At 31.0% G+C, this 26,059-nt stretch overlaps 1 protein-coding gene across 1 annotated transcript in view; it reads right to left on the reverse strand.

The window, feature by feature from the left end:
- LOC140672201 (uncharacterized) overlaps positions 1-23,881 on the reverse strand; it is a 51,954-nt gene extending 28,073 nt beyond the window's left edge. The window contains exon 1 of the mRNA XM_072904116.1: positions 23,355-23,881. Coding sequence (XP_072760217.1) covers positions 23,355-23,472 — 118 coding nt within the window. The 5' untranslated portion in view covers positions 23,473-23,881. The remainder of the gene's footprint in view (positions 1-23,354) is intronic.
- Positions 23,882-26,059: the final 2,178 nt, after the last annotated feature.

A 26,059-nucleotide genomic window follows, 5' to 3' on the forward strand; every position in this document is an offset into this window, starting at 1 on the left:
AAAAACGGCAATCGCTACTGCAATGTTCATTCGGGCGTGAATTACACGACAGGTGAATGCATACAGATTTTATTTAAAAAGAAAAAAAAAAAGAATTTTTTACTGTATAATATTATGGTGTGATTATGACAAAGTATCCATTTCTAGAAACAGAGAATTTCTTTTAAAATATATAATTAACTGGACAATTCAAATAATTTATATTTTTACGATAAGAGATAATACCGTATATAAAATCAGCAATATAAATTCGACGTTTTAAAACATTTGGTGAGTTTCATTATTATATATGTATAATAGTAAAATGGCTGTACTTTGATATAAAACATTATGGAATTAAATTATATAAAATAAAAATCTAATTATGGGAACAAATAGTTATGTATGCAAATGTGAAAATTTCTGAAAAATATACTAACATATCAGATTTTCTCAAAATTATGGGACAATCATCCATATAAAGTCCATACTTTACGTGCATCAATTTAATATCTTTACTATTTTACAGGGAATCATATTCATCGTAAGAAGTAGAAGAAAACGTGTTTGCGTCAATCGGTTTCTCTTTCCTTTAAAGCGAGATAATCCCATTTCGCCATTTGTCATAAATCAGCGAAACGCGCCACTGTGAAAACCTATGAATACTTTTCCTCTTTCCGTTAGAAAGAGAAGACAATATTAAAAATTTTTAATTATTGTATGAGTTCACGAAACTCATGATAGCATTTACAACATTTTTATACCAATCGTGCAATCGTTTTAATGTTATTTCTTTTATTTAATTAATTTAATTTAATTTAAAACTCTTGCAAAAGGAAAAATAATTTGAAATTTAATAAGGATATCAGATAATCTTTACTGCACTTTTTACTGTACCTCCTGTACAAATTTCTTATCTTTATTTATCACATTGTTTGCTACTACAAAATACTTAGTTGTTACAAAATTGTTTTACCTTGCTTAGTTCTTTTTATCATTATCTAACACATTATTTTTCTGTCATATTTTTTGTTAGTACAAAATAGTCAGTAATGTGGCAAATAAAGATAATGTATTAGATAATAATAAGAACAACTAGGCAAGGTAAAATAATGATGTAAGAACTAAGTATTAATTGTTTATCATTATTTATCAAATTTTTTGCTATTTTATGCAAATAATGTAATACATTTATTTATTACATTACAGTTTGCTATTTTATGGTAGTCACATTATCTTATCACATTTTTGTATTATTTTATAGTAACAAATAATGTAATAAAGATAAGATAGTATACAGTAAAAGATAAGATAACATACAGTAGATGCTGTATAAGATGATGTACAGAGTGTATAGTAAAAAGTGCAGTAACAATTATAGATACTAATTTTTTTATTAAATTTCAAATTATTTTTTCTTTTGCGAGAATTTTCTAAATTAATATTTTAATTTTCTATATAATATCGCAGTATTAAATAATATGATAAAGATAACAGCAATTAATATATATATATTATTCTTACATCATTATTATATTATCCGCGAGAGAAGGAAGAATGCTATTCTCATATGATTCTCGCGCGATCTCTGCGAGCCGAAAGAGAAATGCTGATGCGTCAGTTTAATGGACTGTGAGCAATAAAAGTCACGCTCCCGCACGCGTAGTCGCGTGCGATGTAAGAGCTAGAGTGAGAGAGAAAGAAAGATTTCACTCAGGCATCTATGTCTGGTGCGTATCTCCGAAGAAGCATAATGCACAATCACCTCCGGTGAAATGCAATCCTCTGAACTATCCACAATAGCTCTTGCCAGCAGGAAGGAAATTATATCGAGTAACGTCATTAATTTATGCGATATTTAATTTTTCTGAAGTAACGTGTCATAAGAATGTTGAACATATTTGCGTACTCATGTGCTAGCAATTTATTGTTTAAACTATTGCATAATATCTAGAAAAACGATTTTTCTCTTTATAATTTTTATATTAGCGTATAACAGCTTTATATTAAATAATATAATTATGAATAAAAAATGTAAATGCATAGATCAATTGAGTTTTTGTACGTTTACGTATTTTTTGAGCAATTCAAAATTGATTTTTTTTTTTTTTTTTTTTTTTACGAAAGTGAAATATTTAAATCATGAATAAGTATAAACAAAATTAAAAAAACTTTCAACAAATTAAAGTCTTCGAAGCCTAACAAGTATTTTTTAGCATTTCCATGATTGATATCTTAATTACAATTAAAAATATTTAAATCATATTTAAATCATAATTAAATATAAACAAAATTAAAAAACTTTCAGCAAGTTAAAGTCTTCGAAGCCTAACAAGTATTCTTTAGCATTTCCGTGATTGATATCTTAATTATAATTTTATATTATATCTTAGCACACATAGTTTTCTATTATAGAGTCGAAAAAGAAGACGAGTATCATCATTCATAGACTGCGAACGTATTGATATTCAAAACGTTTATGCGAATAAAACACCTGTCGTCACTCTTGGTTTTTTTTATAAGAGATCTCGACGACGTTAAGAGATACTTTTAGCTGTGAAAGTGTTAGGAAAATATTAACTTCAAATATGTTGTGAAATCTGTAATTAAAATCTATCGTCCTAAATTTTATAAGATTTCAGCTATTTTATATCATTGCCGAAACCTTGTGAATCGAATTTCAATTAGAACTTTCGCATGTAAATACAGTATTTCTGACAAGTTCCGGTTTTCGCTACTTTCTTGCACGATCTTCGAGAAACGGATGTGTGTAAGTTCCACTCGAGAAAGCTCCCCAAGTCGCTTATGCTACTCGACGTATTGTGCTGCAACAGCACGTCACATTTCGCCGCGTCACGCCATGTCAGTAACTGGAGGTGACGTAGATGTAACAATCGGTATTATGAGTATCTAGATCGCATCCGGATCCTCGGACAAGGCGACTCAGAACTCACAACATGCATCTTGAGCACGGGCCGGAACTAATGGCGCTTCTTGATAGAGGCACGTCTAATTAAGTAATTAAGTATATTTATTTTAGCGTAATATACAAAGACTTTAAAAATTCAACTAATTATTTGATAATGCTGCGAATGTAAAATTCCTAGAAGTTAATGACCTTTCAAATTATTTCTTTGTGACTTTAATCAAAGTTACATGGACAGATAAATGTTCTATTATATTTTTTAAATGTAATATATTTTAATCATTTAAATCATTTTTTAATTATTAACTTACAATTTTACAATATGTTTAAATTATAAAAATTTATGTAATATTTTTGAGTATTTTTTATTTTTGAATAAAGTTGCATTTTTTATTTCTATTGCACATAAAAACTTACGAAATTTGATCGCAGCTCGCGTGATCAAAACAATCTCGCGCTCTATAGGAAAGTAGAATTATATAGTGCATAATAAGTCTACAAAAATTCTCACGGATCAATACGTTCTTAAAGCAAGGTTTCTCATCTAAATATATGAGCAGCTGCAACGGGACTCATTGCACGTGTGCTAGATTTATAACACAGTGAATGGAACAAACAGTCAGTGAGTTGCATAGCGTGCGACATGTTTTCCCTTGCCACCCACTCTTTCCCCACACTATTCGCAAATATATCCTTGCGTACAATATTTTCTAAAAAAACTCACTAATTTATAAAATAAAATTTTTACCACACATTTATTTTTAAATTTTTTTATCGTAAATTATCTTTATGATTATAAATATATATATTACTGTTTATTTATTAAAATTACATTACGTGATAAAATAAAGTATTTTACTAAAGTAAAAGCAGGTAAAAAACTTTAATAAAATACATTAAATTATGACTATATTTCTAGAAATATATTCAATGTGTCTAATTAAATTTAAAAAATATGAATTAATTGAATTAGCTCAGTTAGATAAAAATTTTAAGAGAAATAAATATGGATGCAACAACGGTTTCACAATATTTAAACAAAAAAGAAAAGAATTTTTTTTAAAAGTATTTTATAAAAATGTATAATACGCAGACTACTGACATACTGGCGGGGCAATTTGGACTATATTTCAACGCTATTCGGTGACAGTCCTTATCTTTGAATATGTTTACGATCATTAAAGACGAGATTCCACCATTAAAACGCAATAAACTCGTCAAGCATGAGATTTTCAATCTTTATTCAGTTTAACGGATTTATTTAATCGCGCGATTCGAAGACAAACATATTGAAATTTACATATGAGCTGAGAAAAAAATTTCACAAACTTAAAAAAATATTGTAGAGTATTACTAATACATATTTATTTATAATATATTTATATAATTAAATTGCCAAATGGAATAGAATATATGAATGTATATGAACTCACGTTGCGATATATATTGTAGATTAAACAGGAATCTAGTCCAATCAAGTTATAATGCTATCGGCAAGTCATACTCGTTTATCTTTCAGCAAGAACAGTTATGCGGCTATAAATTTGCTACAGAAATAGCATATTGCGCGGTGCGTTAGATCAGTGAACAACCAGGACCTGGACATTTTTTATGTTATAAATTCTTTAATCAATCTTGATATAATAAGTGTGAAAGTGCGAAAATACTAAAAATTTTCTGAAAGAGAGAGAGAGAGAGATTGAGGGAGAAAGAGATATTTCTTCCATTTTATTTTTACAAATATTAAATGAAAGAACCTATATTAGTAATATAATTGATGTTAATAACGTTCTATTATCTTACAATTCTCCTTCAATTTCAACGATTGAAATGAGATTGTACGTAATGGAATATTTTCCACAGACTTGATTAATGCCGCACGAGATCTCTCTCATCCGCGTGTTTGGAGCTCAAAAGTCAATTGTGAAATATGCGTGAAGAATCGGTGATTGCGATTGCGTGGCGCAATTAGGGGATCTAAATTGCATTTGACATATCAACGCGAGTTATGGAAACCGCCGCGGGAGTGGGTGCAGGCGCAAAGGGTGTGTTGCAGCGGGAGATAGATTACGAGAAACAAGGATCGAGGACGGTAGGTCGGCACTTTCTCGATCTCGTCACGTCGTCGCCTTTACACGCTTTACACGCTCCCTCCCCGTTCTTGTGCGGGGACGATGCTGACTGCGCGCAAAAAAAAAAACGGCTTCCTACTCCCAGCTCCCAGGCAGCGTGGGTGCACAGACAATAACCAGGATAAGTGCTTTTCGCTTTCTGCTTCGTCACGAGTGATCGGTATATTAAGGATGAATTTCACCGTTGTTCACTTTGTGAACGCTCGCTTTCCGCGGCTGATTCTTATACTGATTATACGCAAATATGTGGACTTTCGAGAAAAAGTAGGCAAACTCTCATTGCGGTTTCAATCATTGAATCGGCAATTGTTATAATAATATACATTTTGTTTTTGAATTTAGATACAGTAATTATGTAATACATAGGTATAGCTAATTTAATGACTTTAAGGTATAGCACGTAGGACTTGATTCAAATTTTATCTAATTAAGTACGTATTCTGTAAAATTAACTAAAATCCTACGTATAATTTTTTATTTACTGCAACTGGTATCCTACTTTTTTCTAAACATTTTGATTTTAACATTTATTTCTTCTATATAATTAAATCATATAAAGTATGTGAATGAATTATATGAATGACGAATAAGAAAGAATTATATTATACAATAGATCGTTATCTTTCTCGTGTACTTTAAATAACCTTTCTTGATGGAACAAGTAACATGAACATTATTAAATAAGCGTAGGAAGCACTATGCATTCTTCTGATGCAACGATACGTGCGAAGAGCAAGTTAGAAAAATATGGTTGACAATTTGGAAAATTATTGAATTTGTATTTGATAGCAGAGATTGTATTAAATTTTGAAACTAAAATTACTTTTCTAAATAAGGTAAATTTCTCCTGCCTTCCGCCCTCATTACATACTTTTTTTATATGATAAATAAATTTTAAAATTCTCTTCAAAGAAATATATTTTTAATAAAAATAATTTATACAGTGTATACTTTCTCTATTTAAAAAAAGATAGAAAGTATTAATATAATAAAAAAAAATAGTTTTTCTTATTTAATTGTTAATACTCTCTCTCTCTCTCTTTCTCTCTCTCTCTCTCTCTCTCTCTCTCTCTCTCTCTAATATATATATAAATGATTTTTTTAATGTAAATGTGCTGATTATATTTCACTGTTCCTTAGATTGTTATTTATGTTGAGAGTGAATGATATCTGTGAAATTCTATGATATTATCTCTTTTTTTGTATTAAGAATGGAAAATGTAACCGGAAGTACTTCAAGTTGCAAGATGTACGAGAATCGCATCGTGGGCGGTATTTTCTGAAAGTACTTGTCTCATGTAACGACACTGAGCACCTATTGTCATACATTGTGCTGGCAAAATGTAATATAAAAATAGCGAAACGACGAAACGCTCTCTGCCGACGCATTTCCTGCTCTGAGAAATTATAATATATAAACAGGAGCTCTTTATCAGATTTTTATTTTCTCTCTGATAATTGTAATTAAGCAAATAATTGAAATTACTTGAGAACTAAGGATTTTAGAAATCGCTGGTATAAGAGCTGAGAAGAAGCAAACTGATAACGACGTGTGATTAGCGGAACGCAATGTTTTATAATAGACGATGCTATAACACACAATGAAGTATTATTGTTGATTGTTGTTAGATTAAGATAAAAAAATACGATATAGTCAGTTGTTTTTCTTTTAAATAGATTGCACATCAGAAAAAAAACCAGTGTTTCTTCTCATGTTTTCTTGCGTAAATAAAAAGACCAACCCGCGTCTGTTCATCTCCCTGGGGTTAAGTAATCATCAGTAGGAGCACTAGCTACACGTAACAACGAGCTCATTGTCAGAGAAACGTTGGCCAATGTCCGTGCAAAAAAATTTCGCATAGTTTCGTAAGTCTAGGAAGATCGCGCAGAAAAAGCAACGAAACGAGCAAAGTGTCACAGCGACGTGCGAGAGCTGTTGCATCGAAGCCCGGACGCACGCAGATTACGGACAGTAATATTACATATATCACTGGCGTGGGGCGAACGTGTGGTGCAACTTATAACCGGTATCTTATTAAGTGCAGGAAATGAAGCAAGTGCCGAGAACCTATGAAGGATCATAGTATTCTCAGTATCACGGCCCGATTCGGCTGACTGTTAATTAGCGGGCGAATAAAATGTCAACGAATCCAGGCTTCTTGAAATCTAACAGACCAACATCTAGATGTCGAAAATGACATAATGTTTAGTTGGCTCGGAGACAATTCTTTATTCTTCTGACTTCTGTATCTAACGTATTTCGAAAAGTGCGAAAATTATACCTGGTGTGAAATTTTCAACACTACAGCGATCGCGAAAGTTGCCATTTAGGAAAAAATTTCCCATGTACGAAAGAAGATAAAAAAAAAAAAATGAAAGATATATATGTGATATTTTCTCTTTGATACTTTAAGTTATAAAATTAAATATTTAAGATAATTAGGTTATTTTATGCTTATGTTTTGTATTTTATGTGCTTTTTATGTTTTCAGTTTTAAAAAGTATACATATTTAAAAAAAATGTAGGCCATTGTTTCAATTATAATGTACTATTTATGTTGAAAAAAAAAAATTTTTTTAATTAATGAAGAATAATATCTGTTCAATTATATTTTGTAAAAAAAATTTACAATGTGATAATAATATCATTGTTAACTTTATACTGCTCTAAATATTATAAAATATTATAGTAAAAATATCAATATTGTTGCAATACGTTTGAATAAAATAGTTGATTTTGTACTGGCTAAACATAAATAATCAATATTAAATCAAGATTATCTAATTTTAAAATTGCAAATTTTTGCCTAACAAAGCTTCAAAAATATATGTGTCAAAACTTATCCAACTTTTAAAAAAATTATAATAATATTAAATATTTTAATTATTAATATATAAATATGTACAATCATATGTATAATTTTAATTATTGATAATAAAGAATATGCAAAGTGATAAGAAAATATTATTAAAAATTATTACGAGATTTTTTGTAATAAATTCAGTTTTATTTCTTTGATGATAATTTCTAATTTTAAATATTAAAATTCTTTCCTTTTTAATTTTTGACACTTTTAATAAGACTTTAATATTACCTTATATTAAAATGCTACAAAAATGTTCAAGCAAAAGGATTAATATTTCTTGCGTAACAATTGGCAGTCGTTCCAGTTAATCGAGCTTGAATATGATTTAAAGGACTGTTATAGCAGGCAAAGTAAGGCTCATAATAACTTGGCGACATTTTAAGGATGGCGCCGTAGCCACTGTGAATTCTCGTAATCATTGTTCGAACACTGCTACCTGTTCTCACGGTGGAGTTAATGGCATTGCTGTTTTGTCAGTTTACGTGCAGCATAGACTTGTCGACATTTGTTTTTATCGAACAGTGCATGGCGTGAACTGCCTTTCGCTTTTACCCAGAGCAAAGTCGGAGATTCAAGGTAATCTTTCTCTCCGAGGCGGTATACGCGCTGTTATACGCTCAATTACGATATACGTATGACAGGTAACAAAGCTTCTGAATGAAAATTGCAGATCCATTACTGATCTCCTGTTCAACAGTCGGAGTGGTGTACTTTTATTCTCTTAGTTGCGCGCATTTATTTATTTTAAATGATCAAACTGAAATATGGAGAACTTACGACGTATTATCTAAATTGATTAAGTTTTTATCAAATTTGCTCTCTAAAAAAACTTTTCTAAAAATTTACATGCTTATTCATAAATAAAATATTATTGTAAAAGATAAGTGCATTTTATAAATAAAAAAAAAAAAAAAGATCATAAAAAACCGTAAGATTAAATTCCATTTTGAAAATCTAATTTAATTTTCGAAGTATAATAAAGACTTCTTTCTTTTTTAATATTCATAATTCATTTTCTGTAAAATCAGTAATGATATGTTATACTAGTATAAAATCACACATTCAAATGTCTTGCTTGAATGAATCGTAGAAAAAATATATCACGCGTCAAGAAAAGACCGATGAAGGCTTCAAGGGGCAAAGACTAAACTGTAGCGTGCTCGAGAGACCTTTCGTTCAGACTTTACAGATCGCTACTAGAATTGCACGTCTATTCACGTTTAATGTTCCTCTCTTTCACTCTGGACCATGTTCCGTTCAGCTTCAACGCCTCGAAGTTCCGTCTGGGACACGCCTTTCGCGTGCAGCTCGTGACAAACCTATTCCTCTTAGCAATTCAACGTTAGGTACATCGACAAGTATACATGTATTATTATCCCTCTGTGTATTATGTCTAATTGTAATGTAATGATTCCCGAGAGGCATATGCATTCTCATAGCACAATGATTTCGTGCAATTATCCCGGCAGACGCACGACTCTACCTCATTAACGACCATCTATCATCCTGATGTATGCAAATTAAATTAATCGAGAACAATTCAGCGAAATGATACTTTGTTAAATGCAATGTTCCGCGAAAATAAAATTGCTTGAATAGAGAATAATTAATCAAAACCAGAAACTTAAAGGAAAAATTTCATAAAATAGAATGAACGATGAATAATACTGTTCACTAATATTGGTATAATTTTTTGAAGAATTGATTTTTTTTTGTTAGTTATCTATTCAACGAAATTTTATTTAATCAATTTCTTGGAGTAAGTTTAATTTTTCATAAATTACGTGCACTAATTTATCATTTGGACAATTATTTTTGTCATATTTTTATACATAAGATACATCACCATATACGTAACGTAATAAACGTATTAAAAAGCGTAGACAATTACTTCTTACTACATTTACACGCAAGGAAAATGAAATATTCGATTACGAAACAGGGATTACAAAACGAGTATATTGGCGTAATTGTAAATATGTAAGTTATATTAAAAACGCACAATGACAATATGCCATTAACACAACGCGTGACCGGAAGTAAAAGTGGATAGAAGATATTTTGTCGCGGTGGTTTAATTCACGACAAGTCTATGTTATGCACCGACAAAACGTTTATATATTAGAGCGGACATAAAGCGTAACAGATTATTTATATATGTCTCTGGCAGGAAATATTTATTGCTTATGTAACGATTTTTTTGTACAAAATGTTTAAATAATTTCTTAGAGACAGAATAATTAACTGCCCTACTTTGTCGTTTCGAAATATTGATCTACACAAATATAAATAAGTTTATATGCATTTGTAATAATAATATAAAATAAAAATAAATAAATTTTAATGAGATGTTGCCTCTCAGTAATTTTTTCCACAATAATTCGCATGAAAGAAATGGCTTTACGCCATATAAAAGACGTATGAATAGTCAGAAATGTCGATAATTAAAGTGAAATGAATTATACATTTTATTAAGCAGAAAAATCCTCTTTCCATAAATCTGAAAGCACATAAACAAGAAACTTACATTATACAGGAAACTGTATTTATCTCGGCAAGATATAAGACACTATCAAGTGAGAGAAACATTTTTTTAAAAATTTATACGTGTAATTAAAAAATCTCGCTAATGTAAAATTTGATACGTCTTGAATGAAAAGCTTTTTAAAATAATTTTAGAAATGTATGAAAGTAGTTAAATAATTTCATAGAATATTACTTCTTAATAATGCAACGTCATGTAATCATCTAACGTAATTTATTACGCTATGCGTATCCATTTACCGGATACTATCCATTTAAACAAGATAACTTCGCACAAGATATCACATGCATTCCGTCGCAGTGATATTCTATGATGGTAAAAAAAAAAAAAAAAAAAAAAATTTAGAGACAGGATACAGGAACATAGCGCTGTACTTTTACTGGTAATGTTGCGTACGGCGGAAGTGCCTTTTAACGCACGAATTCGCACGCAAAGTTGTCGCGCGAACCGGAGAGTTCCTCGAAAGTTTCAGACATACATTTACGATCGGAGAGAAAAAAGAAAGCGAAAAGAGATAAAAGCGTTAGATACTCTCGATTCTTTCACGTGTTGTATTGTCCGTTGACAAGATAAAGACAGACTCGCAAAGCGTGGTGCGTTTAACGAGAATCTCGTGAATTTCTCCGGTTTCTACGGGCAATGAATTACCCACCGCGAAATTTTACACGTTGCTAATCCCGTAATGTTTACGCGTGGTGCAATTGTCAAAGAAATTAACATCCTGTGATTTTCAAGCTGTTACTTCATATTAATAAATGATATATAATGTTCTCCGTTTTGTGTTTATTAAATTCTATTATAGTTGGAAAAATAACAATTAATCATCATTTTAAATAAATTTTATTTAGAATCAAATTGAATAATTGACACTTTTGATTAAATGAAACAATGTAACAAATTTCGATAATAAAAGTTAATAATTATTATTTTATTATTGATATTAACTATTTTAATCTCATTGTCAATATATCAAAAAATTATTAACTTTATTCACAAAACAATTTTAATTATTCAATCAGCTGTATAAAATAGATATTTAATATTTAAAAGCGGAATTCGATTTTAATAATTGTTCTATTTAAAAGCAAAAGATTTTCATTAAAAATCGATATTGTGAAAGAATTACACAGGATTTTAAATAAACACGAAAATGAAAAGACAAATCAACGTGTATCGAAACGAGAACTTATTGCGGTTCACCACAATCGGAGTTCTTGAAAAATGCAGATAAGCGTGAAAATTGTAAAGTATAGAAACTGCGAGTGGGGTGAAATCAGTCATCGATGCAGAACTAAAATCTTACGAATGATACCTGAGATCGACGCGGATGAGACGTTAGGTTCCCAATACTACGGACTTTCTCCCAAAAACCGTTACTTATTCACCATAGAAATCCTGTTGACAAAACTAAAAGGCTTTTTTCGCACTTTAATTTCTATTACTTAATAGAATATTATTTAATTAATACAATTTTTCGCATTTGAAAGATTCTGAATGGCAATATAGTTTTCAAGAGGAACCATTAAAGACATGTTTGTTTAAATATAATAAAAATTAAAGTATCAGTAAGAATTGATAGCCTGAATTAAACAGAAATTGCATTTCTGTTTTCAATTTTATTTTCGGGTTATAAAATAAATTAAGGCAGGAGAAAAACAAATATACTTGATCCATCAAAGTCAATTTTATGTGTAAAACTTGTAAACATGTTTCGTGTCTTAATACTCATTTTGAACTTCATCTTGTTGCCAACATGTTGAAGCCCGGTCATCCTAATTACATCGACTGTCGAAGGCAAGACCTACATGAACATTTTTACTCGTATTAAGTAGATAATGTGCGAATTACGTTAAGTGTTCATGTTCATCGATTCGCCGCTATTACTTAAAATTAGTATCGAAGACCGGTTAAATATGATTGCTGACAACAAGGTAATACAAGGAAGCTCGGATGATGCTGCAATAAAATTCGTAATTGCCACATCGTAAACTTAAAAAGTTGAAAACTAACGGTTTCGTGTTTTGGATGTAACGTTCCTAATATATTTTATCATGACTTTCTAAGAGGAATATAAAGCGTACGAATCGTTAAAATAATTCTCGACATCAGGAAATTAAAATAACTTCTTTATTGATATCGAAAAAAATCTTATCAAAAGAAAAATTTGGATATCTAATTAGTTAATTATTTTAAAAAAATTCCGGGGAAAAAAGATACCATTTTAATTTCGCACTAATATTGATGATTGCTACGCGCAACGTTTAACATGAAATAAAAATCTACATAACTAAGATAATATAAACAAATTATGTAACGCAAATTTCGGATTTCAAATTTGGGTGAAAAAAATATTGTGTTGAAATTATTGATTAGAGGACACAGCCGCCAAAATTGATTGATGATAGCCGCTCTAGCTTCGAAATCTACCACTTAACGAAATCTTCGAGCACCCCGTTTACGTGGAAAAGACTTGCCTACTGGCGATCCGAGACTACTCGTTGCAAAGTACCGTTTATACCAAGTCAGTCAATTGACCCGATCGATGAGGGTAAATCGACTGATCGATTGGTCGCGCCAAAAGCGATTACCGCGATTCGACATTCATCAGCATTGATTATCCGATCGTTATGTCCTGAAGTCATTCGTGGATATGACTGTAGTTCGTACTGAGTTCGTATTTCAACGCTATCAATTTTGACAAAGGATGTCATTAAAGTCAACTACGCGTATAACGTAAAACGTGTGTAAGGAATCTTTTCTCTAAACAGCAAAATGTGATATTTTTCTCGCTCACATTTACCGATTGTTTTACTGTATTTTATATATTACGTTAAACATATACTGCCTTCAATTATTTATTTTTGCAGAATAATAAAAAAATTACGGCTTAGATATTTGGCTGTGGTAATAAAAAATACAAAGTTTAATATTTGATATATTGATAATGAAAAGTTATTATTTAAAAATAAAATATTCAAGTTTTTTATTGTGTGGGCCAAAGTTATATATACATTAATAAATGTTTTTTTAATTTTGAAAATCTTTCTCGTTTGTTTTGTTTTATATGTCGCAAATCGCTTTGATATATCGATTTTGGAATTAATATCGTTAACGACCAATCCCGATTGTCCCCGGGAACTGTATCGTTAACATTCGCGAGCATCAATTAATGCCGGAACGTGATTGCCGGCAGCTCGAAATAAGGTTACTCTCGGTTACTTTCGGCCAACAAAGGAAATAGTCCTTAAGAGGAATCGCAGTAAGCGCTCGGAGCTATAAAAGATCGATCGTACGTCGATTTAGAGTTTTAAAAGTCGATTTTCTCAGAGTCGCACGGTTCTGTATAGGAACTAGTCAGAAGTGTCATAAACATCGTACCCGACATGTCTACGAGGTCGTATCTCGCAATCGCGAATCACGTAAATCCAGTCAGTTAATTTAGCCTCGATTTTAAAACGATGCCTGATTTATTTCGACAGATAAATCGTGCTTTTAATTACCAGTACGAGCGCATTTTATTAACCGATTATTAAGATTAAGCGTCTTTAAAAAATAATAAACAACAATTCTTCAAGGAGTAGAATCGACTGGACACAAGTTATCGATACAGGTGGCATGAGAACGCTGCAATTTTTCAGCTGTTAGAGACAATTTTCTCCGTTTATCAGGCAATATGAGTATATATATTTATATATATATATATATATATATATATATAGCGTGATGCGCATATCAAAATGAATAATTGGATTTGCTTCAACCGATTGTTTATTGCTATTCTGACAGGCAATCATTTTCCGCTATTCTCCAATTATCTACATTGCTACTCGACCAGTTGTTTAGTACGGATAAATCACTACAGAATCTGCTGCACGTCAAAGACGAATTGTCGAGTCATTAAAAGCAAATAAGAGTTGCAATTCGATAAAATCTACTACGTTTTTAAAGAATGTAGATTTTAGAATTTTTTGAAAACTTTTTATATATATTTTAAAAGTTTATATTTTTTATATGTATAAATTCATATATATTTTAAAATGTATAAATTTATATATATTTTAAACCGTTAAAATGTTATATATATATATATATATATATATATATATATATATATATATATATATATATATATATATTATATATATTTTCTAAAGAAAAAATTGTAAGGCAGCCAGAAACTTTCATAACTAAAATTCCTATGCAGACTAGTTACAGATTGAATGATGCTTTCTATACATCATAACATTCATAATTAAAATTCCTATCATGCAGACTAGTTACAGATTGAATGATGCTTTCTATACATTATTTCAATGATGGTCATTACTACTGTAACAACTGTTTGATGCACCATTCATCGGTCTACAAACCGGTAACGTGCAATCGCATTGCTAAATGAGCCACAAACGCGCGTGGTGAGGCGTCACTTTCAATCGCTCGGAGGTCGTCTGCTTCTGGAATCAATCCCCTCAATCGACGATCAATCGGATCACTATCCTGGCATGGAGGAATATATACGCGATAGCAATTTGAAATCCATTAGAAACCATTTTCTCGGACTCGAGGCACAGGATATGCGTGACGTATCTCGGTGATTTCACTGTGATTGCTATCCGGCAACGACGAAACAGAGGATGAGTTCGATCGTCTCGACCTCGAGATCTCTCGTTTTGCTGGGGGAATTGCGATACGAGAACTACGGAGTTTAACCTAGATCCCGGAGACAGATCGCGAAGACGACAATCTCGACAACAACGGCAAAAATCGGTCGCGCGCTCGAGTCTAGTCGCGATTTCTATCTTTATTCCCGCACCGCGTCCTCGTACCATCATTTATTCTCGTTTACCTGCAATGATGGTACCTGCTCGGTGCGTGACGAGAAATGGAAAGAGAAGGGAAAAAAAAAAGAACCGGTCCCCAAGTTCACTGACGCGTGCATTTCGCTAGGCTTGTTTGCCCGTGAAAAGGAGCGACTGCTTGTCGTCGTCGGAGGATCCTGAGATACAATACTAGTTTTTAACTCAGCGGGAATCGTCATCGTTTCACGGCTCGTTTCCCTGTTCATATTCATTGCGAGTGGCCGGTATTAACAATAAGTATCACCGCTTGTGGATCTCCTGTTTTACTTACACAACAATAAAACAGTTGGGACCTTAAATTAATCTCAATGAATTCAGAGGATAAATGAGTGCGTATATAGAATATACGCGTATAAACGGAAATTACATATCATGCCGATTCTTATTAATTTGTTCAAATTTGTTTGAAAGCTACAGAATGATTTACGATGATGTGGCAGAATTTTCGAATTCTGACTAATCAAACACGGATCTAAACTGAATAATTTGAACTCTATGACGTAATATTCATAGTTTCTCAGAAATACACCTCATTACGGTAAGTGAAACGCACCGCAAATTTTGCTTTCTTTTAACTAATTTCAATTAATAAAAGCTGGAATTCGTAATGTGTAATATACATTTTTTTTAATTTGTCAAAGTACGTTACATTAATTGAATTTCTATGTGCATTGCATAATTAAAAAAAAATATGACTTTTTCTACATATTGTTTAATTACCATTAGCAAAATAATTATTAATTAATAAAAACACTTGATTTTTTTAAATAAATTTGTTCCTCTCAACGAGAATTACTTTGTTAATTAATAAATTATTTACTAATCTAAATTAATACTAAATTATTTAATTATTTAATAAACTATTATAGCAATTGATTATGTATACTTCGGTATAAATAAGCTTCACAGCATTTCAACAAGTTTCTAATGAATAACCTAGGAATAGCATAAAAAGCTAGTTAAAATGTTTTCGAGAAAGGTGTTTTAATTCGGATACACATAATTTACTATCTAAATCAGCATCGTTTGCTTATCGTGAATGTATTTATATTTTAAAATAGTTTAAATAAAATTACATGGCAAATTTGTATTTATTAAATTTAATTAAATAGCAAATAAAATTATACACAATAATATATTCTAAAAAATCTAATCTGTGTACAAATGTCTTTCCTCAAATAATAAAATACTTTACTAAGCATTTTCGTTGCAAAGTCTTTATTTTTCGTTTGTCAAAAAAAAAAATTTAGACTAAAATACGTTTCTCTACTCCATAGAGTTTAATCAGCTAGTATCTCGAAAAAAATATGGCCACTTTCTGCCAGAAGACCATAACATGAGATTTTGTTTATGTTTTTCTTTCTTTAAATTCCTAACAAATTCATTTCAGTTCATTCAATTCAATTCATAACAGAGAAGAAGAAATTTATACCAAAAAATTGCACCAGAAGATTGACTCATAAATTTTTCCAGTTGAAAAAAAAGGTCTACGAGTCAATAAGTGCGCAATTCATACACGCTCGTTTCTTCTCCTACATCTCAATTACAAATGTTTTTATAATTCAGTACGAGATTAAATTCTGTTAAGGCAAAGTTCTTAAAGTTAATTAAAAAATAAACTTTAGGACGTTTCTACTATTCATTACATTTCTCATCTCTTTTATTAACAAATTTTCTCGTTTGTATAAAATAAACTTTTTCTTTAGATTGCCTTGTGAATTTTGATAATGATAATAGCTCAAGATTGTTACATTGTCGCGATACGTCATTATGTTTATTACTTATTTCAATAAATCTAAAGGTAATCTAAAATATAAATAAATTTCGACAAATTTAAATTTATTTTAGTAAATCTAATACTAAATACAGTGTGTACTTAATATGCATGTTAGAAATTTTACATTTTTTTCAAGAAATTCATCGATTTTGTTCGGACGACTTGATTTTTAATTTTCGAAGACAGTGTCCGACTTTTCGTGTATGCCATATCAGCTGGCAATTTTACGGCGATGCCAACGTGAGGCGATAACGAACACACGAGCGGAAGGATCTCACGACGTGTGAACGGCTGCTACATGTAGGTGAGCAAGTTGCTTAGCTAATCCGCGGTGAACTGTTATATGCACTGGCATGCCGCCAGTCGCACATTGAAAAGCCATTTCTGGTGGCAATGCCAACGACGAAGGCGTTACACTTGCGATCTCTCGCGTGAAACTCGTTCCGATCGTGTCGAAAGGTTCGTGGTGTATCACAAAGAAAACAGTATAGTAAAAGCAGTGAAAGATACGCGAAGAAACCGCGTGAGTCTATTTTTATTTCAATTTAAAGGCTGTAAAAACTTGGTACTTGATCTATACATATGTATGTTCTTACATATAAACTGATTAATGCACATATTCATGTTTATGTATTTTCTTATAATAACTTTCACGTCAGATAATTATAGCAATGTGTGACTTTTATTTGTTATTGATTGCGATCAGTTTAGCTATAACTTAATAAGTAAGTAAAAATAGGAAAATATATATAAAAGTAAATTTGATTTCAAGAATATGGTTAAGATATCGCTAATAATTAATGTCAAAACATAAGAATTTTTATGAGCATGAGAGATATGCGGTTGAATCGATTTCAAATCTAAAAATTTACGAAAGTCATAAAAATTTCGAAAGTTTATGTCAAGAGAGCACCAGGGTTTGCGTCTCAGAATTAAGGAATCGTTAATGAGTGCCAAGAAAATATTCGATTTATAAGTAAAAGTTGCGGTATAATTGAGAAATTGTGTTTCGCAGGATGGAAACGCGTTCGAATTCTGGATTGGGAACGATCGTCGTCGTTTACATTCGAATTCGACCAATTTAGGATGTATGGTTTACCGTTCGAATCAATTCGCACCGCTCTTTAGTCAATTTAGTCAAATGTACGAGGTGTGTTGTGCTTAATTGCGGAAAGGAGCGAATCGGGCTCTTGGACCGGTAGCGAAGTAACAAATTATAGCAAGTTGATGAAGAAAACCGACATACTTTGGTCACGACTTTGTTCACAGCTGAACTTCAAATACATTTTCTCGATCGTTCTTCATTATATGTCGAGAGATTACGGAAATTTCAGTAAGATTGGATTGAGACTAATAGACAACAACCTTCAAATTTTTTCTTAAAATTTAGTTAAAATTTCAAAACTTGTTACACAAAATAATTAATAATAAAAAGAATATAACAGGATAAGTATAGTAAAACTGCAACCAAAGATAATCTAACGTAGTAATTATTTATAAATAACTTATAAATAAGTAAATATATTGTGAAACGTTTTAGCTTTCCAGATCTCCATGTTAGAGTGTTACGGAAATAAGTTTGGAAAACTAAAATATTTTAAGTATATCTCATGATCAATTAAAGATAATTAAATTAAAAAAAATATGCATAAAGAGGAATATCAAAGGAATATTACATATTTTTTTTCAGATGTCTGTATGATATATTAATGCATAAAAAAGATAAAGATTAACATTTTTTAACATAAATCTTTCGAGTAATCCCTCTTGAAAAAAATTGAGAGTAAACCTTGTTCTATACTAATTTATATGAAAAATAAGCTAGTTCGATTTGGTGGAACAAGTTAAAAAAATAAAAATGGCAATTTAATTCATGTTTTGTTACTTTAAATGAAAAGAGTTATTTAATTAATATTTTTATACAAAATATTATAACATTTTATAAAATAAGTTTTATTTTTTAATCTTCTTCGCTTTTTAAGCTTCTTCATTTATAATGGAAATATTTTGTTATGAAATAATTTTTATAATTATAAGATAATTATAATAATATATTTTAAATAATATTTATGTTTTAAAACTCGCGATAAAAAGCCACTATGTTACAGATAATATATATAATTGCAGTAATATGTTAGTAACAACTTAAGGTCCTGTCCATTCGTGCAATCGCACGTATATTGTTTCCTTTATAATGATTGTAAATAACTTTCCATTTTTTTATTTTTTTTTTGCTATCATCATTTATAACAAAGATAACATTTTTGTTACATAACGTTTTAGATATTTCTGCTAGTTTAAAAATTTGCGATAAAAAATGACACGCAGCAAATAATATATTTAATTATAAAATATGTGAGCAACCTAAAGATCATTTGCCATTCATGTATATTTAATTTTTTAACTAGGATTCAATATAACAGTGATAACTTTTTCTATTAATATGAAGTGATCAAATTTCTATTTTGATGATGGTTGGTGTTTCTTTCAAATATTTTATATTTGGAATATTATTTCCGCTAAATATGATACCGCTTGAGGAAGTTGGTATGAACTAGTAAATATAATTTTGAGATTTTTTTATATAATTACGAAAATCCATTTAATCGGATACAGACAAAAGTAATCTTGACGATTCTATTTTGAATTTTTACTCAAGTCTCACTTCAAGATCATTTTTTAACCATATTTATCTTACTATACATTAATGTCTGAAATGTTAGATTCTTTATAATGACATAATTGTTTCTCGAAATATTTTTCTGGAGTTTGAAAGATAAAGTTTATTTTAAATATTTAATTTCTTTAGCAAAATCTCAAATATTATACTCTTTATTCATCATAAATTATTATATAAATATTAATGTCATATTTTTATATAATGTACATACGTATGTTTCAGATTTATTTTCTCAAAATTGAGTAATAGTCATGAGTTTATATATTTTTTCCTATTTAAATAAAAAAATTAAATAAAATAAAAGAAATTAAATATACATGAATGGCAAATGAACTTTAGGTTGCTCACATATTTCATAATTATATATATTATTTGCCACGAGTCATTTTTTATCGCGAATTTTTAACTAGCAGAAATATCTAAAACGTTATGTAACAAAAATGTTATCTTTGTTATAAGTGATGATAGAAAAAAAAAAAAAAAAAATAAAAAAATGGAAACTTATTTTATAAAATGTTATAATATTTATAATATTATTACATTATTTTATATAAAAATAATAATTAAATAATTCTTTTGATTTAAAAATAACAAAACATGAGTTAAACTGCCATTTTTATTTATTTTTTTAAACCTATTCCAGCAAATCGAACCAGTTGGCGAATTTTTCGTATAAATAGTATAAAACAATGTTTATTTTCATTTTTTTTTCAAGAGGGTTACTCGAAGGGTTCATTAAAAAAAAAGTTCTTAAACAATCTTTATTTTTGTGTGCATTAATATACTATACAGACATCTGAAAAAATATATAATATTTTTATGACATCTCCCGTTATGCATATTTTTTTTATTCAATTATCTGTAATTTATCGTAAGATATAAAATATTTTGGTTTCTCGTTAGGGTGTTACTTCCGTAACACCCTAACGGGAAGTGATCTGGACGGTCTGGAAAACGTTGTACATTTATTCATTATATTAAGTTACTCTTAGCTACTACGTTAGATTATCTTCCAGAGCAGTTACCATATATATTTTCTCTTATTTAAATAATTCTCATTAATTTCTATTTTGTGATCTTTCTAAAAATTCTAAAAAAATTCTTAACATTTTATTTCTTAATTTTTACATTTGCACCACTTTATATGTAAAATAGTTCTTATATTCGATCGATTAAACTGATTTCACTTTTCTTCATATTATTTAAGCGAGTATTGTGATTACGATAAATAACCGTTTATTTTTAGAAGTCTAATTATATATAAATGTGCTCTGTTAGCACCACAATTGACCATTATCATTTTACCTTATATTAAACGTGCTGGAATTCATGTCTTACTAAAGACGTTCGCAAAAAGAATTCGCTGCTTTCTCTCTACAATTTTCTACCATCACCAATCTCTATCGGTTAATTATAATTTGCACGCAAGACCGCATTATCGATGCCTTATGATTTTACCCTGCAGAGGTAGAACATATCGAATTTTCGATTTTTTTTACGACCGATTGAATCAGAAACCGAAAGCAGAATCTAGTATCTAGTAAGAGAACGAAACGTGGATCTCAATCCTAGCTGGAACGCGGGGAATCTTCAACGGTCGCGGATTACAAAAATAATTGCCACGTGTATAGTATGATTAGTTACGCTTACTGTAATTACAGCAATTATTTTCATAGGCGGTGATCATCGGGCATCTGTTACATTTCACGGTTATGACTCAAGTTAAATTGGTCTTTACGACAGATTAAGGCATTGTCTGAAAATCGGTCATCGACCCAAATCTTCGCGGAAACATCATTTTTCAACGAATTTATGTCGAGTGCTATTTAACTTGAAAATCAAATCGTCATAATTCTTTGGCCTAAATCGCGGAGAAACTGCTTGACAGAACTGGTGGATGTAACGGTTACGTATCTCACGTGTTATTTTAGTCAATTGTCTAGTCTAGTCAATCGTCGATTCGTTATCGAATTTAATATAAAAAATAAAAGAGAATATATAAAAAGTTAAAAAATGTTGTTACATGTATTAAAAATTATATGGTAAAGCATTAGTTTCTTCTATCGCGATTAATCTTATATAATCTTTTTTTTGTCCACCTGTTGTGAAACACATTTATATTTTTTAAACACTTTTTAAAATTAATATAGTTATTTAGGCATTAATTTAAATATTTTTAAATTTTATTTCTTATTTAAATTCCTATTTTATAAATATGTATTATATTTCATACACGAAATTAAAAACACAAACATATTTGATTAAAAACATGTGAAAAAAAAATTCTATATTAAAGTATCTATTAATTTTTATACAGTAAAATAAAATAGATTAGCCAAGTAAGTACAATATTTTTGTGTCTGGATTAAACTGGCTCATACTAACATACAACTAAAGATTTTTATTAAATAATTTTACATAGAAATTCGATATGATAATTCCTCGATCAAATTATATGATACTATCATGAGAGAATTTTCCAAAAATCACTATACTTATGAGATGTATCTCCTTTTACGTAAATAATATAAAGAAATGCTAAAAAGTCAAAGTATAATAATATACTATTTAAAAATTATGATAATACATCTTTGAGATGAATCGTTTAGATTCTCCTACATTTTTTTTTTCTGGATTTCATCATTTTTTTTAAGAATGCGAGTTAAAAAAAATATTTTATATCCGTTATTTTTTTTAGCACAAAAATCGATGTATCGAGAGCTAAAACTATATCAAAATTTCGTTTACAAACTTGTGGTAAAATAATCACATGCACGCTACAACACGCTGTGCTACATTTGTTTAATTAACTTGTCACTTTTAAATCGCGTCAGTGTTTTGATCGCCACCACACCGTGATTCACTTGCGTACTATATGTAACTCCGCATTTAGCACAACCTAACACTTCACTTTATTTATCAATATTCAATCAAAAATTACATCAGTATTATATTGATATAATATAAGCAAGAGAGCCAACCTAAACACGACTAGGAAAATATACGAAAAAGAAGAAGAGAAAGTAGCACAAGTGAAAGAATAAGAGCAGTAAGAAGAAATATATCACGATTACGTTTAGATAAAAAAGAAGATAAGAAAAATGTGATACATATAAGAAAATAAAAAAAGATTTTCAATTTACAAAAAAAGAGGGGGGTAGGTGGTAAAAAGATGGAACAATAATTTAGAGAACAAAGGAGAAAGAAAAACGATTAAGTGGAAAAGAGAAAATAAAAGAAAATAAAAAAGATAAAAATATATATATAATAGAAGATATATAATATTCGATATCTCAAGGAAAGTAGAGTGTAAAAAAGGGATCACGCGCACAAGGAATGAAACTCGACAGCATGTCTGCACGAAGAAGAGGGCAAAGGAGGAAGAAACAGGTGGCAAGATAAAAAAGGCGCAACGCGTGGCGCGCGAACATGACGAGGGCGAAAGGGAGCTTTTTCTTCTACGGCGAAAGAGGAAAATGTCTGTTAGACGTACGAGATAGTGAAAGCAAAAAAAAAAAAAAAAAAAAAGAGAGAATAAGACACGGAAAAAGAAAGAGAATAAGAATTAGAGCAGAAGAAGGTGACTCACCGCTGTTTCTCTTACTGGTCTGTTTGTTGCTCGTAACGCGGACAGTCAACGTGGTGCCGGTCATGTGGCAGAGGATTGTCGCGAGCACGACAAGTGCCCGGTAGCCGTAGGATCTCATGATCGGGATGTTCTTTCTTTCTTACCGCGAAGGATAACGGTCTGGTAAAGGAAAGAACGCACGGCTACGCGATCGTAGGCGAACTCTCTCAGGACTCTCTACCGCCTCGAGCGGACTTGCTGAGGCACTGGCTCAGCGTCGACTGAGACGTATACTTTGTGGCCGCCGCTCTATCAGCAGGACCGTCACTCCTCTCGGTACGTTTCACACCGCGGCTCGTGTGTATCTTCCCCGGGTAGAAACTACCACCACAACCGACGACGAACCGCATGGAACGATCGGGCCAGGTCGTGCTGCTACCCACCCACCGCGTAAGAAAAAAAAAAAAAAAAAAGAACGGGCCCTCGCACTCTTGTTCCCCGAATTTGATCTGATCGGTCGCACCGCGCTATCAATCGCCGGTCTTCGGTACCGATACTTTTGCTTTCGTATCCACCCATGGGGTCTTGCACACCTATTTAAAACCTATCGCTCCACCTCGCGCACCTTACCATTGGCTCCTACCCCAATTCTTGTCCAATGGTACACTTTCGCGCGCGTTCACCTCCTTTTCAGATCAACGACGGCGACGGTGGAGCGCGAGTTGATGAGGAGAGAGAGAGAGAGTTGACGGATAGAGCTCGGGTGGTGAAGTCCCCCGACTTTACACCGAGATGGTGAATATCATTGTCGCATACGTCCGACAAGCACCGATACGGCGATAACGAAGTTCGCGTGAGCTCGCGAAACGAAATTTTCCCCCCTTTCGCGCGCGCCAATTGCGGTCGACGAAGGTGAAGGGGGTTTTAGGTGGGGTTCGTGTACGAGCCAGCCAAGATCGCGCTCGATTCTCTCTTTCCGCATCTCTGTACGCGCGAGCCTCATGAGCTGGTCTAGGATACCGCATAATCGTTCAACCGTTTGTCTGCGGTTTTCCTTTTGATCGAATGTAAATATAAGTGCGTTTATTCTTAGGAAAAACCAATGGCAAAACACTTCCACAACAAATACTGCAATAAATTCTTGCAAGGAGGTAATTGCGATTCAGACAAAATCGCGATATCAGTAAAAATTGGTGAACTTTCGAATTATAATATAATATTCAAAATTGAAAAAATATAAGTGTTAATTATAATTATATCTATTCATAAATATAATTCATATGTTCAATAAATTATATATAATTATATTCATAAAAGAATAAATAATAGTTAATATTTTACAAAAATAAAATTTAAAAAATTTTATTATTGAATAAAGAGAGAAGTAGGTAAATAAAAAATTATTTTCTAATAATTATTTCTGTCTATAATCATCTATAATTTCCTATCATATAATATTTTATCTCGTACACTCAAAAAATGTCAAATTAAGAATACTAATTTTTTATTTGTCATTGTAGTGTATAAGATTTATCTATTTTTATTCTTCCCGAAATTTAATTCATAAATATATCTAAAAAGTGTTTAAAAAATTACGTAATCGGCAATTTTACAGAAAAAACACGCGATAACATAAATTCCCTATGTGAAAAAAAGGTATAACGAAACTTTTCAAAGTATAGTTATATTAATGAACATCATTTGATGGAATCCATTTAAAGCTCTCTAACCACATCGCACCGTTTGGCGAACGCGTGCTCCACGCGTGTGCGTGCGATGTGGCACGGCCAGTATGCTGTATACGACGGCATATGCTGTACAGTACGCTTCCCCGAGAGCAAACTTTCCTTAGCTGTACCTTTCAATTTCGCTCCCGCTATAAGACTATTTCGATAATAATCGTCCAGGCACACCCAGGCCTCGGATACCTTGACGTACCTTGGCAATGAGCAACGCGATTCACTGGCTCTCATAGATTCTTACCTTGGCACTTCCCTTTCTATAGAATCATGTCGGTATTTCGCGCTTGCGAAAACGGCGGCCGACTTTCGATCGGTATTGTCGGTGGGTGACTGCCTAATCTCACGGTAGTGCCTCGTGATTGGCTACGCAAAAAGATAGTTTTCTTTTTTGCTAGCTGGACCAATTTCAACGTCCTTGTATCAATGCTATAATCTTGACAAATATAATTTACCATGTATTATTTGAACTATATATTCTTCATTTATATTAAATATTTTTTTCAAAACAACTAATTTTATTTATGAAATATATAAATTTATATAATAGCGATGTCAAGATTCCTAAGTCAGTGAATTTATTGAATTATTATAAAAAAAAAAAAAAAAACTTGTAACTATTCAAGTTTAACTAGCTTGTGTACTTCACATGATATTAAAGATTATTTGATCAATTAATACGTGTAATGTGTTATTAATCGTTTTGAAAGTAGCATGACAGCTCAAGATTTATTAAAGTCAGTAGGAGAGTTATATAGTTTTTCGAATTAGCCCCCGAGCGTCAACAAAATATCACGCACTTTGATATTTAAGACGGAATACTCTCTCTCTTTCTTTCTTTAATCTGATTCCTCCTTTCTATTTTTTGACAACTTTACTTTATGAAAAATATATTTTAACATTGACAACATTAAATAACTTGATATAAAAAGAGCAACTCGATCACCCGAATTAAAAACATGATATTTTACAAGCTTGTATTTAAAG

This window comes from Anoplolepis gracilipes, chromosome 13 (assembly GCF_047496725.1).
Source record: "Anoplolepis gracilipes chromosome 13, ASM4749672v1, whole genome shotgun sequence".
Classification (NCBI taxonomy): Eukaryota; Metazoa; Arthropoda; class Insecta; order Hymenoptera; family Formicidae; genus Anoplolepis; species Anoplolepis gracilipes.